The sequence below is a fragment of the Carassius carassius genome, chromosome 20 (genome assembly GCF_963082965.1).
Source record: "Carassius carassius chromosome 20, fCarCar2.1, whole genome shotgun sequence".
NCBI lineage: Eukaryota > Metazoa > Chordata > Actinopteri > Cypriniformes > Cyprinidae > Carassius > Carassius carassius.
This window is the reverse complement of record NC_081774.1, coordinates 9,466,066-9,484,692: the sequence shown is the minus strand read 5'-3', so window position 1 is coordinate 9,484,692 and position 18,627 is coordinate 9,466,066. Positions and strand designations below refer to the sequence as shown.

The following is an 18,627-nucleotide window of genomic DNA, read 5'->3' as shown; positions in this document are numbered from 1 at the left end:
GGGCTTGTGTGATGAACAGAACCAAATTTAAGTCCTTTTCACTGATAATCTTGGTGCCAGGCTCCATATATCTGCTTATGCTAAATGTGAGGTTAGACACTTGTGAGTTGGGTTATTTATAAGAAAGCTGTCACTTCTTGTTGGTCCATTCCTAGCATGTGGCTTCCACCTCCTACATGCACAAATAGTCAAAACAGGTCATTGCTTATGCAAAAACAATATTTCTATCACCTTAATGCTATCTATCAAGTATACATATGTATATGGTATACATACATTTTCTTCATTGCATATCAAATATTTTATAAACTGTCATTGTTGACTGACATTTTTTAATCTCACATTTGATGCTGCTCATAAATAACCCATGGGTTAACAATTAATCCTGTGTATTCATGAACGGATGTTTCATACTCTAAATTCCTAAACCCTGCGTTAATTCTCATTTACATATTTAGGTAGCAATGTCATTGATTGTACGAATTCAGCATGTGACCTGTTTACATAACAGCTCTAGCATTGCAGTCTTGTATTAATGCAGACTGTGATATCAGAAAGCTAAATAAGAAATGACTGGTTATACAACTCGCTGTTTCCATAACTGTTCAAAGCACTTGAATATGAGGCATGCGATTGGTCATGCGTTTTTGACATGCATTTACAGGTTTGGAACAACTTAAGGCTGAGTAAATGTTGACAGAATATTTATTTCTGTGTGAACTGTCCCTGTAATGGAATCGTCAGCCTCATTTCATATGGAATAATCTCAACTAATCAGGTTTTGAGGTGATGCTCCATGAGATAATGACATTCGTTTTGAACTTCATGTTGCCTGTTATAGTTAAAAGGCTTGAAGCCCCATTTCCGAGCTGCCGGGATGTCAGTTGATTGTGTGTGTGCTCTGTTCAGATCTGGATCTGTGATCAAACACTGGGAAAAGCCGGCACAGTTTTATTGATGCCAATCCAGCTTCCTGGACTCATTTGTGTGTATGTCACAGCGACTGTACTGGGCCCCTGCGAATGTACAAGTTTGTGCGAATGTGTGCCTGTGTGTGTGTAAATAAAGTAAGGGGGTTTGTAGCTGTGACAGGCCTGGCAGGTGTGGGGAAGTCAGTTAAAAAAAAAAAAGCTTTGGCTGCAGGTGAGCCTGGGAGGGATTTTAGGCCAAGGATGTGTTACTGTGATAAGGGAAAACTGGAAAGGGGAAACAGACAGAAAGGAGCAAGGAGATTAAACGAGTGGCTAGAGAGAGGAGACAGTATATAGAGACATACTGAGATGTGGAAGTAATACATACACTTGGAGAGACCACATAAAAGATAAAAAACATTAAGGGAAAACTAGAGAGAAAGAAAAAAAAAACCTAAGAAAGAAACTACTGTATAATAGTTATGCAGAATTTGCAGAGCTGTGCCGGCATGGGTGTTGCTATCAGGCATACTGAAGATGTGAAGTCTTACACATTCAGTGTTTTAATCAGCCATTTTTTTTAAGCCACACATACAGTAACTGTAAAAAAATTAAAGGCTGTGTCTATTTAAACAAAGTATAAATGGATCCTCTTCACATTGCGGGTTTCAGTAATGAAACTACAGTATAGCAGGTTAAACTGCTGTAGGGGTGTGTGGGAGACCATAGCAAATGTTAGTTTTGTGCGCCTATTCTTTTTTTTTTTCAAAACAAAACAAAGACAATATTCACTATTGTATCTCAATCTTTAGTGCAGAATGGTAAATAAACATTCCTGTTGAAAAGTTTGAGGTCTGTAAGATGTCCTTGAAGACTTTTATGCTCACCAAGGCTGCAGTCATTACTCCAGTCCAGTGTTTTAGAAATCATCACAATATGCTGATTTGGTGCTCAAGATTTTGTATTATTATTAATACCGAAAGCATTTTTGCTGCTTAATAATTTTGTGAAAAATTATGATATATATGTTTGTAACATTATAAGTTTCTTTACTGTCACTTTGGATAAAAAATTTTTTTAATTCTGGTGAACACAAAATAAGATATTTTGACTGTGAAGCCCCTTGACTTTGTATGGACAAGAAATACTGAGTCATTTCTCAAACATCTTCTTTTATATTCCACAGAAGAAGAAGAATGTGAGCAAATTATGACAATTAAAATTTTTGAGTCTTATGAGCCTATGAAAATCCCAGCTCTGAGCAATAAAGTGTTAATCTGGGAAATAAAGTGGAAGAATACTAGAAAGGAAAAAGGGAACGCTTTAGTCGTCTAATGCTTTGTGAAGGAGGAAATGAAAAGGGGGAATTATGGGTAAACAAATGAACTCCTCCCATGTCTCTCCTTGAATTCCTTCTTCATCCTCCACTGCACTGATGCTTTATTCGCCCAATCATATATTCTAAAATTGCTCCCGTTCTACGGTTCTCTCTAATATTCCTGTCAAAAGCACACAGAGACAGTTCCATTGTCCGTCAGGACTCGGAATTCTGGCCAGGACTCCTGACTGCGCTGTAAGACACAATGATGGAGATAAAGAACAAGACAAAGACAGAGAAAGTGAACAATGAGTAAAGATACGCAGGTGGGAGTATCAGAAAACAGTGATTGAAGAGGTTAACAGGGATTTAGCCAAAGAACCCACGCGCAACTAATAGAAAACATGAAAGATACCACTCTAATAGAATTAGAATAAACAAAGCGTTAAATTAGCACTAAGCTCCCCTTTGGTTTCCGGCCCATTAAACAAATATAAAAAACTGCTGAACATTATTTGTCGTGTTTGTGTTTACAGGACCCCGCTCTAGTTTGGCCACCTGCCTATCTCATTCAGAACAGCCGATCGTCAGGCCTGCCTCTAGTTTATGTCGCTCCATATCAGAAAGACTGAAGTTGAAGATTTCTTTGAAACAGAAAGAGAGTGAAAGATAGAAAGATAAGAAAGGGTCACAGAGTGGGGAAGAGCTCGCCCCAGGGAGGAAAGTGTTTCCAAAAGGAGAAATTTCTGTCTTCACAATGCCACTATGACCTCTCAGGAGCCCACAGGAGTTTACAGCACAATGCTTTTTGCTTAGAGGAAACATGCATAACTTTCTCGTACAGACAAACAACCTTATATAATACGTCTGTTGAAAAGACTGATGACTATATGTAGCATATGTTTTAGACTCTTGGATGCTTAAAGGCATAGTTTAACTCAAAATTAAAGTTCTGTCATCATTTATTATGAAGATATTTCGTTGAATGTCTAAGTTGCTTTTTGCTCAAAAATGAATGAGCACTGTGCTCTAAAAATGACAAAATGATTGAATTCCAATTGAAACAAAAAAGTGTCTATGTAATTGTGGCTACTGGTCAGACCTGGAAAGTCCAAGTCTAGATTCTTAATCATATAGAAAAACAGCTTTGATATCTTTCTATGCATACAGAATTTACAATGTCAATGTCAATGTCACCTTTATTTATATAGCGCTTTAAACTAAATACATTGCGTCAAAGCAACTGAACAACATTCATTAGGAAAACAGTGTCAATAATGCAAAAATGATAGTTAAAGGCAGTTTATCATTGGATTCAGTTATGTCATCTCTGTTCAGTTAAATAGTGTTTGTGCATTTATTTGCAATCAAGTCAACGATATCGCTGTAGATGAAGTGTCCCCAACTAAGCAAGCAAGAGGTGACAGCGGCAAGGAACCGAAACTCCATCGGTGACAGAATGGAGAAAAAAACCTTGGGAGAAACCAGGCTCAGTTGGGGGGCCAGTTCTCCTCTGACCAGACGAAACCAGTAGTTCAATTCCAGGCTGCAGCAAAGTCAGATTGTGCAGAAGAATCATCTGTTTCCTGTGGTCTTGTCCTGGTGCTCCTCTGAGACAAGGTCTTTACAGGGGATCTGTATCTGGGGCTCTAGTTGTCCTGGTCTCCACTGTCTTTCAGGGATATAGAGGTCCTTTCTAGGTGCCGATCCAGCATCTGGTCTGGATACGTACTGGATCCGGGTGACTGCAGTGACCCTCTGATCTGGACACAGACTGGATCTGGTGGCCACGTTGACCTCGGAACAAGAGAGAAACAGACAAATATTAGCGTAGATGCCATTCTTCTAATGATGTAGCAAGTACATAGGGTGTTATGGGAAGTGTTTCCGGTTCCGGTTTACCTAATTAATGCAGCCTAAAAATCCTATAACTGATTTGGATAATAAAAGCATATTAGTATGTTATGTGTATGCCAGGTTAAAGAGATGGGTCTTTAATCGAGATTAAAACTGCAAGAGTGTGTCTGCCTCCCGAACAATGTTAGGTAGGTTATTCCAGAGTTTGGGTGCCAAATAGGAAAAGGATCTGCCGCCTGCAGTTGATTTTGATATTCTAGGTATTATCAAATTGCCTGAGTATTGAGAACGTAGCGGATGTAGAGGATTATAATGTAAAAGGAGCTCATTCAAATACTGAGGTGCTAAACCATTCAGGGCTTTATAAGTAATAAGCAATATTTTAAAATCTATGCGATGCTTGATAGGGAGCCAGTGCAGTGTTGACAGGACCGGGCTAATATGGTCATACTTCCTGGTTCTAGTAAGAACTCTTGCTGCTGCATTTTGGACTAGCTGTAGTTTATTTACTAAGCGTGCAGAACAACCACCCAATAAAGCATTACAATAATCTAACCTTGAGGTCATAAATGCATGGATTAACATTTCTGCATTTGACATTGAGAGCATAGGCCGTAATTTAGATATATTTTTGAGATGGAAAAATTCAGTTTTACAAATGCTAGAAACGTGGCTTTCTAAGGAAAGATTGCGATCAAATAGCACACCTAGGTTCCTAACTGATGACGAAGAATTGACAGAGCAACCATCAAGTCTTAGACAGTGTTCTAGGTTATTACAAGCAGAGTTTTTAGGTCCTATAATTAACACCTCTGTTTTTTCAGAATTTAGCAGTAAGAAATTACTCGTCATCCAGTTTTTTATATCGACTATGCAATCCATTAGTTTTTCAAATTGGTGTGTTTCACCGGGCTGCGAAGAAATATAGAGCTGAGTATCATCAGCATAACAGTGAAAGCTAACACCATATTTCCTGATGATATCTCCCAAGGGTAACATATAAAGCGTGAAGAGTAGTGGCCCTAGTACTGAGCCTTGAGGTACTCCATACTGCACTTGTGATTGATAGGATACATCTTCATTCACTGCTACGAACTGATGGCGGTCATATAAGTACGATTTAAACCATGCTAATGCACTTCCACTGATGCCAACAAAGTGTTCAAGTCTATGCAAAAGAATGGTGTGGTCAATTGTGTCAAACGCAGCACTAAGATCCAATAAAACTAATAGAGAGATACACCCACGATCAGATGATAAGAGCAGATCATTTGTAACTCTAAGGAGAGCAGTCTCAGTACTATGATACGGTCTAAATCCTGACTGGAAATCCTCACATATACCATTTTTCTCTAAGAAGGAATATAATTGTGTGGATACCACCTTTTCTAGTATCTTGGACAGAAAAGGGAGATTCGAGATTGGTCTATAATTAACTAGTTCTTTGGGGTCAAGTTGTGGTTTTTTGATGAGAGGCTTAATAACAGCCAGTTTGAAGGTTTTGGGGACATATCCTAATGACAATTAGGAATTAATAATAGTCAGAAGAGGATCTATGACTTCTGGAAGCACCTCTTTTAGGAGCTTAGATGGTATAGGGTCTAACATACATGTTGTTGGTTTAGATGATTTAACAAGTTTATACAATTCTTCCTCTCCTATGGTAGAGAATGAGTGGAACTGTTCCTCAGGGGGTCTATAGTGCACTGTCTGATGTGTTACTGTAGCTGACGGCTGAATGGTTGCAATTTTATCTCTAATAGTATCGATTTTAGAAGTAAAGTAGTTCATAAAGTCATTACTGCTGTGGTGTTGGGAAATGTCAACACTTGTTGAGGCTTTATTTTTCGTTAATTTAGCCACTGTATTGAATAAATACCTGGGGTTATGTTTGTTTTCTTCTAAAAGAGAAGAAAAGTAATCGGATCTAGCAGTTTTTAATGCTTTTCTGTAGGATATGTTACTTTCCCGCCAAGCAATACGAAATACCTCTAGTTTTGTTTTCCTCCAGCTGCGCTCCATTTTTCGGGGTGCTCTCTTTAGGGTGCGAGTATGCTCATTATACCATGGTGTCAAACTGTTTCTCTTAACCTTCCTTAAGCGTAAAGGAGCAACTTTATTTAAAGTGCTAGAAAAGAGAGAGTCCATAGTTTCTGTTACATCATCAAGTTGTTCTGAGGTTTTGGATATGCTAAGGAATTTGGATACATCAGGAAGATAACTTAAAAAGCAGTCTTTTGTGTTAGAAGTGATGGTTCTTCCATACTTGTAACAAGAAGTAGAATTTACAATTTTGGCTATATGATTTTGCAAAGAACTAAATAATGATCTGAGATATCATCACTTGGCTGAATAATTTCAACACCATCAACATCAATTCCATGTGACAGTATTAAATCTAGAGTATGATTTCGACAATGAGTAGGTCCTGAAACGTGTTGTCTAACACCAATAGAGTTCAGAATGTCTATAAATGCTGATCCCAATGCATCGTTTTCATTATCAACATGGATATTGAAATCACCAACTATTAAAACTTTATCTGCAGCCAGAACTAACTCGGATGTAAAATCACCAAACTCTTTAATAAAGTCTGTATGGTGCCCTGGTGGCCTGTATACAGTAGCCAGTACAAACATAACAGGAGATTTATCATTAACATTTGTTTCTTTGGATAATGTTATATGAAGTACCATTACTTCAAACGAGTTATACTTGTAGCCTGCCCTCTGAGAAATCCTGAAAACGTTGTTATAAATTGAAGCAACACCTCCACCTTTGCCTTTTAGACGTGGCTCATGTTTATAACAGTAATCTTTGGGGGTGGACTCATTTAAAATTATGTAATCATCAGGTTTTAGCCAGGTTTCTGTCAAACAGAGTACATCTATATTATGATCAGTGATCATATTATTTACAAAAAGTGTTTTCGTAGAAAGGGATCTGATATTCAATAAGCCAAGCTTAATCATTTGTTTATCCATATTGCTTCTGTTTTTTATTTGTTGAACCTCAATTAAATTGTTAATCTTAACTTGGTTTGGACGTTTTTTGTATTTTCTAGTTCGGGGAACAGACACAGTCTCTATAGTGTGATATCTAGGTGAAAGAGTCTCTATGTGCTGAGAATTAACTGACCTCTGTGACGGGAGGCAGCTAACAGACGGTCGGTTTAGCCAGTCTGTCTGCTTCCTTACCTGGGCCCCAGTTAGTCAAGTATAAACACTAAGACTATTTGCCATATTTCTAGAGAGAAGAGTGGCGCCACCCCAGGAGGGATGAAGACCATCTCTTTTAAACAGGTCAGGTCTGCCCCAAAAGCTCGTCCAATTGTCTATGAAACCTATGTTATTCTGTGGGCACCACTTAGACATCCAGCCATTGAGTGATGACAATCTGCTATGCATCTCATCACCACGGTAAGCAGGGAGGGGACCAGAGCATATTACAGTGTCTGACATCGTGCTTGCAAGTTCACACACCTCTTTAATGTTATTTTTAGTGATCTCCGACTGGCGAAGTCGAACATCATTAGCGCCGGCATGAATAACAATCTTACTGTATTTATGTTTAGCATTAGCCAGCACTTTTAAATTTGCCAAGATGTCAGGCGCTCTGGCTCCCGGTAAACATTTGACTATGGTGGCTGGTGTCTCTATATTCACGTTCCGTACAATAGAATCACCAATAACTAGAGCACTTTCATCAGGTTTCTCAGTGGGTGCATCACTGAGTGGGGAGAACCTGTTTAATGTTTTGATCGGAACAGAAGAGCGGTGTTTTGACCCACGACTACGCTGCCTCACCGTCACCCAGTTGCCCTGCTGCTGGGGCTCTGTTTCCGGAACCGAACAATGTACAGGAATCCCTGAGCTAGATGCATCCAAAGCCGTATCTAGAGCCCTAACATTCTTACTGTCCTCAATTAAAGTTTGGATGCGTGTCTCTAATTCTGAAATCTTATCTGTCAGCCTAACTATTTCCCTGCATTTATCACATGTGAATCCCTCATCAGCGACAGAGATAGATAAACTGTACATGTGGCAAGAGGTGCAAGTAACAATGACGGGAGAAGCCATTACTCACCGTGCTTGATGAAATATTCTTACTGTGGTTGTTTGATGAACAAAGAAGTAAATAAGCCATACACATTTTGAACAGTATATATATTCATCAATCCTAAAGCTTAAACAATTAGATCAACCAACTCAGGCCACTGTAGCAGGAATATTGGTCTAAGCTGATCATTTTGACAGAAACAGGTACAAACCCTTTCTTTTTTTAAACACACACTGACCACCCTCATTTACACATGACCTCTGCTCCCTCTGTGCTAATATTGCCCTGAATTACAAACCATGTGATGACAAAAATGGAGCACACTATAAAAATGAAAGGTACTGAAGAAAGAAGCCTTTTGCAGATAAGAGACCTTTGATGTGCGGATAAAGAGGAAAAAGCCCAAGGCTGAGTGTGTGAATGGGTCAGTCAGGCCCTTTTTGGTAAGCTAGGTCATGCCTGCCTGTCTGAAGAGAAACTGTTTCCATGTAAAGCTGCACTGCGACCTCTCTCCCTCCCTTGCTCACTCATTTCATTTCAGCAGTGCTGGGTTTCTCTCTGCAGAGTCTCCCTTGCACCCTTTCTCCCCTGAGGGATGTTAGTTATGTGCTGCGGTCATTTCTGCGCTTTAAAACCATAGGGTGGAGCGGCGCTTTAGAAATTCACTGATTGTCAAACAGTGCAAAAACTCATTGTCCTTGAGAAAAAAATGTCTTGAGCTGGGGATTAAGGAAAGGAACAAAGTGTAAATCTGTAGGTTTCATTTTGGGGAGGAGCTATTCTATGTGCCTGAGTATAGTGAGTATTTAAATGTTTAGTTCACAACTCTGCCATCATTTATTCACCTTCAAGTCATTCCAAACCTTGTTTGACTTTCATTTTTTTCGTGGAACATAAAAGGGGAACTTTTGAATTATTTATACCAGCCACTCATTTTGCATGAAATTACAATGAATGGGAGATTTAAAACTTGAAAAATGACACAAATCAGAATAAGAATAATCCATACAATTTGTGTGCCATAAAGACTTATGTTTTGCTTTGCTTAATGAGTAGATCGACATTCATATAATTATTCACTCTTAATCTTACTCTCAAGAGAGCTGTTGACTGATGTGATCAAGTGAGTTGAACTGGATAATCGGTCCAATGCTTGAACAAATCATTCAGGCACGTTTTGTGCATTGGATGAACCGATTCCTTGAAAAGATCAGATCAGGAAAATGTCATTTATTCAAATCAGATTTGTTAGAGCTTTTTTCAGTACATTTAAGGAAAGTCAATATACAATGATGGTGCAAATCATCTTCTGAAATAAGACCCGGTTGTATGTATGCAGGAATCGTACTACTCGCACGCATACGCTTGAGCATCCATTACGAAAATTAACCATGGTTTTACCACAAATAAAGCCAAAAAACATGGTTATTACTATAATAACTTACTAGTTAAACCATGGTAACCACAAATGAACCATGGTTTTGCTACACTAATCAGATTAACCATTACAAATGACAATATGCCAAAAAAACAATTTTCAATTTTGACCTGTTTCTCACATAAGGCTATTGTTTGACTTCAGAAAAGTTATAAAATAGGCTAAGCGGTATGGATAACTTTGAATCATTCTTCGAAAGCATTTTTGTCATTTTAGAACTTTTCAGCCCACCATAGTTACATTCATTTTATTCACTTTCATTGCAGTGCTCAGGACATTCTTCAGAAATTTCATTTTGTGTATTGCATGGAAGAAAGTAAGTCATACACAGTTGGAAACGACATGAGGATGAGTAGATGATGACAGAATTTTAATCTTTGGGTGAACTATTCGTTTAATATTTTGTCCCCACGCTGGCATTACACAGCATTATTCACTTTTCTTAGACTAATCAACACAAAGTGAATTTTCACAGGCATAATTATACAGACAGAACGGCGCGTGTGTGTTTGTGTGGGCTGTTGGATTGCATGCTGCTCTGATTAAGTGTATGCAGATTGCTGGAAGTCTGTGTTTATGAGTTTGTGTGTGTGTGTGTGAGAGAGAGAGAGAGAGAGAGAGAGAGAGAGAGAGAGAGAGCTGCATTACACAGGGTTATGATGGAAGAGACCTATGTACATTTGAATATTTAATATGCCGATCCACATCTGTGATCTCTTGTGGCAGTGTTGTACAATCAACTGTCCTTACAGTGACTGACTGATGCTAAAGTAGCATTAAACACCTTTTTATAACGGTAGTCCTATAGTCCTATGCAGCTTTCCAACAGTGCCACCTAGCGGTGCAACAATCTGAAGGTTTGAGCTGAGTGATTGTCATTTTCCTTCCTTTGCAAATAAATAGGATGCTATGAATTAAACATAGGCCAGTGGACATGAATTTCCTCTTGTAAATATCTGCGATGCAGAATTGAAGATTGCAGGTTCAAATCTTGCTTTATATTTATATTTATGCAGTGCATACATCACTTAGGCAAAATTTTTATCCGGATGTGAGTTTCCTGATAATCAGACTCATGACCTTGCTGTTGTTTGTGTCATTCATTGTGTCAGTTTTAAAAATGGCTGAGGATGCTGTACACCTGCCTTCCCTTAGTTGTTTCCCTTAGTTGTTCTCACTTTAACCGTGTAATTAATCCACGGTCATCAACCGGTGGTGCTGTCTGGATTATCGGTTTGTTTTCTCTCTGAGACAAAGAGGTAGAGATTGAAAGAAATCGTGATTGAAGGAGCAATGAAGGACTGTGGGGAAAAGAGTAAGAATTATAGTGAGAAGGAAAAGATTCTGAGAGATGGTACTGTATGTTTTGAACCAGTATTGATGTCAAGGTGGAATATTGAATCCTACCCTGGTTTTTGGACTTGAAGATGTGGGCTTGTTAGGTTTAAGAATGCAAGGAATGAAGGGGAGACTGAGGAGGGAGTTCAGGGAAGCAGTACGTTGTTGGAATGTATGTGTGAATTGCTTCAATGCTAATCTGGGCTTAACGTCCCAGAGTCGTATTAAAACACAAGGGAGAGGGACAGAAAGAGAGCAGCTGTGAATCAGGTGTCAGGAAGACAACCTGATTCAAGACTGACTGTCACCTTTGAATGAATGCAGTTGCGTACATACATTTACATAGGAGAAATTGGAGGATTTCGCACACAGAGTCAACGTGTGTGCACAGAAAGAAAAACAGGGTGAAGTCAGAAATTCACAAGGAGAATAGATCCAAATATCTACACGAGCACATACGTGCACACATATGTTCAGTGGCATACCGCCAGTCTTGAGGACAAACCATGAATTTGTGACTGTATTTGTGAGCATTTGCGTGGGGGTAAAATAGTATGGAAACCGATGATATAGTTATTTTGAGCACTTTAGCCCTCTGTTCAATTGACTTTTTGTCTCAATGATTTAATTTATTCTTTTGTGAGACAGATTTATTATTTTTGTGGTGTAGTGCTTTGGGAATGAGAGACATATTTTAAATAAAGTTATATGTATTTATTCCATGGTCCATCTGAATACTGGATTCTGATTGGCTGGCAGGTATGCAGTAAAACCGTTTAATGCACAGGTAGTTACAAATCAGTTTGATCACCATTACATATTAATGCCATGCTTTAATTGATGCACACAAACCCACACACACAAAAAGAGAGAGGGAGAGATGAGAGAGAGAGAGAGAGTTGGAGATCGCAGATTATGCTGTGCAATGCTCACACACTTCCCCGCAATTTTTATTAATAACATAGCCTAGATACTAGATCGCTACATTATATTCCTCAGCAACGAGGGGGTAAAATCACTGTTTTTGAAGAAATTGTTTGTAAGACGTGCAAAAGCAGCACGCAGGTAAAGCACACACAACTGTCATCTCTCTCTTTCTCTCTCTCTTGCCGTGCATTAAAGGATTTTAAATGAACTTCGCGATATATATATATTACTAATACATATATATTATTCCTTACATATATGTATTAGTAGCACAGGGAATATTTGTAGCAATGGCCAACATTGTATTTTAAGGGTCAAAATTATAGATTTTTGTTTTATGCCAAAAATCATTAGTATATTAAGTAAAGATCATGTTCCATGAAGATATTTTGTACATTTCCTATTGTAAATATATCAAAACTTAATTTTTAATTAGTAATATGCATTGCTAAGAACTTCATTTGGACAGCTTTGAAAGGTGACAACTTTACTCAATATTTTGAATTTATTTTTACACCCTCAGATTCTCGATTTTCAAATAGTATCTCAGCCAAATATTGTCCTATCCTAACGGACCACACATCAATGGAAAACTTATTTAGCTTACATCAGCTTTCAGATGATGTTTAAATCTCAATTTCAAACAATTGAGTTGAATGGTTTTTTTTTTCTTTTTTTTTTCTAAGAAATTAACATTTTTGTTCAGCAAGGATGCATTTAATTGTTTAAAAGTGACAGTAAAGACATACAGATAAAGTTACTAAATATTTCTTTTTCAAATAAATGCGGTTCTTTTCTGCTCACCAAAGAATCTCAGAGAAGAATCACAAATACTGAGTTCTGGCATTAAACTTCAATAGTGCAGTCTGATAGGGCTAACTAAATCTGACGTAATGACATCATTATCACATGGCACAGCTGATTGGTCCTCTCCTGTATTGGTAGCCAATGAGCTCACTGCTCAGCATTCAAACATATGATTAGAGCTTGCCATAGCAGTTGCAGCTTGCTTCAGAAACCCTTCACCTTCCCAAGTACCACCTGTGTACTGTAGATCTGCTATGAGGTGATTCATGTATGCTATATTTGCAGCAGCAATATTCTTACATGTCCACAGCAGCATGTTGATGTACTTAACTAAAACCAAAATGATGATTCATTAAAACTAATAGATAGATAGATAGATAGATAGATAGATAGATAGATAGATAGATAGATAGATAGATAGATAGATAGATAGATAGTTAGTGAAAATAAACAACAAAATGACCAAAACACAGCTTTGCCATCACAGGAATAAATTTGATTTGAAAATACAATAAATTGTAATATTTCACAATATTGCTGATTTTACTGTATTTTTGATCAAATAAAGACAGCCTTGTTGAGCATAAAAGACAATAAAATAAATAAAATAAACTTTTTAATGGTAGTGTACATATTTTCCTCGAAGCTACATCTATCTGATTTCAGATCTCTCCAAAGATCAAATGCTTGAAAAGTTATATGATCTGCCATATGGCGCTATGGAATATAGCGTAATATAGCCGAATAGTGGACCGTATAGAGAGCCTAATTAATTTCCCATAATTGCTATTCCACTGGAGAGTCACTTAAAAGAGAAATTGGAAAGTGAAACTGGAGAGAGAAGGAGAATTTACTGATTTCACCTTCAACTAAACTTTGGATAAAAGCATCTTATAAATAATAAAAATTTAAATAGTCCCCTGGCCAGACCAGCATGAAACTAGTTTAAACCAGCCTGTGGATTCAATTCAGGCTGGTCTTTAGAGTCAGGTTTATCATAAACAGGCATGAGAGAGAGATGAGTGTGTATTCTAGATGTCAGAATCAGACCGCCGCTCACTAGGAGGGGCGTAGAGCGTGTGATGGAGTGATGAGAAAGGGAAGGAGGGACACGGAGTGATTGAGTATGTGAGAGAAGAAGGGATGGGGTGATGAGTGTGTGCTCACAGTGTAAGTGACATCTCTCCTCCTCAGACAGATTGTCTCTCTCTGCCACTAATGGGATCCTGTTAGGAACCTTTTCTCTCCATTTATCCCTCCTCCTCTCTTTTGGCTTGACTCTCTGTCCCCATTTTTTTGTCTCTTTCTCTCTTTCTCACCTTCATTTCTGTTTTTTTTTTTTGTGTTCAGTTGTCCTTCAACTGTCCCCTACCCACTGAGTCATTTTAAATCTTTAATCTTTCTTTCTTGTTGCAGGTTATAGATTCATAGCTGACTGCGTATTGGTCTATGTGAGTAGGTACACTATTGTTCGAATGATTGGGGTTGGTAAGGTTGTTTCAAATGTTTTTAAAGAAGTCTCATTATCCTCACCAAGGCTGCATCTATTTAAATATATTTCTGCAATTTAAAATAGCTTTTTTTATTTTAATATATTTTAAAATGTACTTTATTCCTGTGATGACAAAGTAGATTTTTCAGCAGCCATTACTTTAGTCTTCATTATCACATGTTCCTTCATAAGTCATTTAAATACGCTGATTAGGTGCTTAAGAAGCATATTCTTATTGTTATCAATATTAAAAATAATCTTGCTTAATAATTGTTGTGGAAACCATGATACTTTTAACAACACTTTGATGAATACAAAGTTCAAAATAATTTATTTTAAGTAGTTTTTTTTACAACATTATAAATGTCGTTACTGTCACTTTGGATCAATTTAATACATCTTTGCTAAACAAAAATATTTACATAAAAGTAAAAAAAAAAAAAAAAAAAAATATATATATATATATATATATATATATGGCTATGTTTTGAAACTAAATTAGGGTAATGTATAATTTATTAACAACCTTTAACAATATATATATCATACTTGATATGTATTTTAATATTTTTCCTCCTCGATTATGAGCGCTACATGCGCCAAAAAAGCCTGATGTACTAAATATGATACTGAAAAAAAAAAAAAAAATACATACATACATACATACATATATATTTGCCTTTTTGGTCTTAAAAAATAGAATTATGTCATTTTTTATTTAATTAATTACTTTATTTATGTTTAAATATTTGCATTTTTCGGTCTTAAAAATGAAATTATGTCATTGTTTATTAGCCAATAGGCAACTTTAAACATGACTTTCTTTTTTTCTGCTAATTCTTTGTATACTTCAGTGAACTACAGTTGAGTTTATCAACTCTATGAATGACTTCTTGAGGTCTCTTGACCATAATCCAAGATCATTGCCTGCAGTTTTGAGACCCAGGCCAAGATACCAAGTAATGAATCCCAGACCATGTTTATGAGAGTCCAACTCTGGTGTGATAGAAAGTGGCAGAGATTTGTAGTGACCGCAGTGACCTGATGTCCTCCAGTCAGCACAGTTTAATTCAGCTCATTTCAGTCTGTCCTTCAGCCTGTCAGAGGAAACTGAGGCCAAACACATTGTGTGCCCCACTGCCCCACTCCTTCCATCCTCAACTTGGTCTTCTATTAGGGGAGAGTGGTCAATTGTGTGTGAATTTGTGTGTGTGCAGATGAATAGAGGATAATAAAAGTGACCATCATAATGAGCCAGTCATTTCTGACTTCCTTGAGCCCCAATCCAGCCGCTCTTGCCAAAACCAGCCCATTACCCATTCCTGGTGTGCCAGCTTCACACACAACCCTCCCAGTGCCAGATCCAGATCCAGATCCCATGACTCGTAACAATACAATAAATGCTGGGCCCTGATCCTGCTAATATCATGGCCAACCTAATCAGAGAGCGTGATTGCATTTCAAGAGACTCTGATAATCAAAAAACCCTGTAATTAAAGTCTGTCAAATTGTGCTATTCTTGGAATAGCATACAGTGGCTTGTAGTTCAGAAGCAAAGCCATTGTCGACAGTGCTGGAGTGTTCACATGCCCTGGCCATGGATTATTGCTGAAAGCAACTCAACAAAACTAGCTTGAGGTTTAGACAGCTTCATTGATTATAGTCAGAGCGATCCACTTTTATTTACTGCTCACTTCAAGTTTAAACTGCATGTCAAAGATCAATCGGCACATCTACACATTTTCCACAGCATTTTCCACTCGCACTGCAAACTGGCTGCTTTATTTACTATCCCATCAGTTTCTATCCACTGTAATTTAACAGCCTTTTCAGGTCATGCAGTTGCTATAGTAGGAACATATATTACAAACACAAGCAACATCACCAAAAGCATATTAATTTGATTAGGTATTATCATAGCAGATGGGTTTCTTACTTGCTTTGCTCCAAGAACTGTCTATCATGTTGTTAAGTTCAGTTCTATTGCCCTTTTACGTCTTATAGTAAGTACATTTATTTTATTTTTTATTTTCCTGTAATAGATTCTGTTGGTTGAAATTTTGATGTTGTATGAAACTTGCTGTCTTACAACCCGAATTCCGGAAAAGTTGGGACGTTTTTTAAATTTTAATAAAATGAAAACTAAAAGACTTTCAAATCACATGAGCCAATATTTTATTCACAATAGAACATAGATAACATAACAAATGTTTAAACTGAGAAAGTTTACAATTTTATGCACAAAATGAGCTCATTTCAATTTTGATTTCTGCTACAGGTCTCAAAATAGTTGGGACGGGGCATGTTTACCATGGTGTAGCATCTCCTTTTCTTTTCAAAACAGTTTGAAGACATCTGGGCATTGAGGCTATGAGTTGCTGGAGTTTTGCTGTTGGAATTTGGTCCCATTCTTGCCTTATATAGATTTCCAGCTGCTGAAGAGTTCGTGGTCGTCTTTGACGTATTTTTCGTTTAATGATGCGCCAAATGTTCTCTATAGGTGTAAGATCTGGACTGCAGGCAGGTCAGGTTAGCACCCGGACTCTTCTACGATGAAGCCATGCTGTTGTTATAGCTGCAGTATGTGGTTTTGCATTGTCCTGCTGAAATAAACAAGGCCTTCCCTGAAATAGACGTTGTTTGGAGGGAAGCATATGTTGCTCTAAAACCTTTATATACCTTTCAGCATTCACAGAGCCTTCCAAAACATGCAAGCTGCCCATACCGTATGCACTTATGCACCCCCATACCATCAGAGATGCTGGCTTTTGAACTGAACGCTGATAACATGCTGGAAGGTCTCCCTCCTCTTTAGCCCGGAGGACACGGCGTCCGTGATTTCCAACAAGAATGTCAAATTTGGACTCGTCTGACCATAAAACACTATTCCACTTTGAAATAGTCCATTTTAAATGAGACTGATTTCTCCAGTTTCTCTGAATCTTTTGATGATGTTATGCACTGTAGATGATGAGATTTGCAAAGCCTTTGCAATTTGACGTTGAGGAACATTTTTTTTAAAGTTAAAGTTATTTTTGAATGTTTTTATTTTTATATATTTTTATATTTTAATTGAATTTTTGTTTTAGTAATTGTTATGTGCTTTTGTCATTTTCGATCTATCTTTATTTTTATTTTTATTTCAGTTTTAGTATTTCAGCTTGAATGTATTTTTTATGTAATATATATATATATATATATATATATATATATATATATATATAGCAAATGTCCAATAGAGCCATTTAATAATCCATCAGTGATTATTTAATGTGTGTGGTAACAGCAGTGATGTGGTGAGGGAGATATGTTCAGTTGTGGTGCTCATGTGGACAGTATGAGCATTTCAGTCTTGTCATTACATTTATTTCATACTCATGTTTTTGTTTGTTTTGCAGGCAGTGGACTATGAGAGCCGCAGCTCTTACTCTTTCTCAGTGGAGGTTCTGAACCCCATCGTGGACCCCCGGTTCCTTCGGCGTGGGCCCTTTAAAGACCGTGCTTCGATCAGAGTGGCCGTGCTGGATGCAGATGAGCCCCCTCGTTTCTCACGAGCACGCTACCGAATGGATGTGTCTGAGAACTGCCCACCGGCCTGCACAGTGGGACGGGTCAGCGCTGTGGACCCAGATACGGGGCTCACAAACAACATCAGGTACAGGCTGAATGTAGTGTTTGTAGCATGTATTAAATGTAGTATATGAACGTATTTATTAGTACTGTTGAGTTCTGTATAAAATGACTTCATGCACCAACTTGGATGAAAATATTGACTGAGCTCATGGACCCTTTTCACATTTCCGTGGTTCTTAGAAGCAGTCATCATAATTTGCTAACTTCTATAGTGTCGTTTTATTTTAGTTTTTACTAGTTTAGTTTTTAACACTAATTCATTTTAATATATATATATATATATATATATATATATATATATACATATGTATATATTTGTGTGTGTATATTATATTTTATTTCTATATTATTTTGTATTCTATTTTCTGTTTTCATTTTAATTTTGGTCGTTGTTTTGGTCATTTTGTTGTTTATTTTCATTATAGCTATTTATTTATCTATTTACGTATCTATATATCCATTCATTTGAATTAATCATCATTTTGGTTTAAGTTAAGTACATCAAATTAAACTAAATAAAAAATTAGAATTTTTTTTTTATTGGCAACAAGCATCAACAATACTTTTTAAATATTTTTTTTTATTTTAGTTAATTTGTATTTTATTTCAAGTACAAAAAAATCCATCCATCCCAACCCAGTAATGATCAGCATCCCACCCCTCCTGTGACCCATGTCTGTGTATTTAAAGCCAGTGACCAACGGACTTTCAAAATAATAATAATACATTTTTTATTAATGCATGGTAAAATTATTGTTGGTGTTAATTAATAAATGCATTAAAACGATAACACATAAACTTGCCCAGCCCTATTATATATATATATATATATATATATATATATATA

At 37.1% G+C, this 18,627-nt stretch overlaps 1 protein-coding gene across 3 annotated transcripts in view; it reads left to right on the top strand.

The window, feature by feature from the left end:
- Positions 1 to 18,627, top strand: part of LOC132096243 (uncharacterized) — a 147,932-nt gene that overhangs the window by 108,895 nt on the left and 20,410 nt on the right. For all 3 annotated transcript variants that reach the window (XM_059501494.1, XM_059501493.1, XM_059501495.1), the window contains one exon: positions 17,546 to 17,802. In XM_059501494.1, coding sequence (XP_059357477.1) covers positions 17,546 to 17,802 — 257 coding nt within the window. The remainder of the gene's footprint in view (positions 1 to 17,545; positions 17,803 to 18,627) is intronic.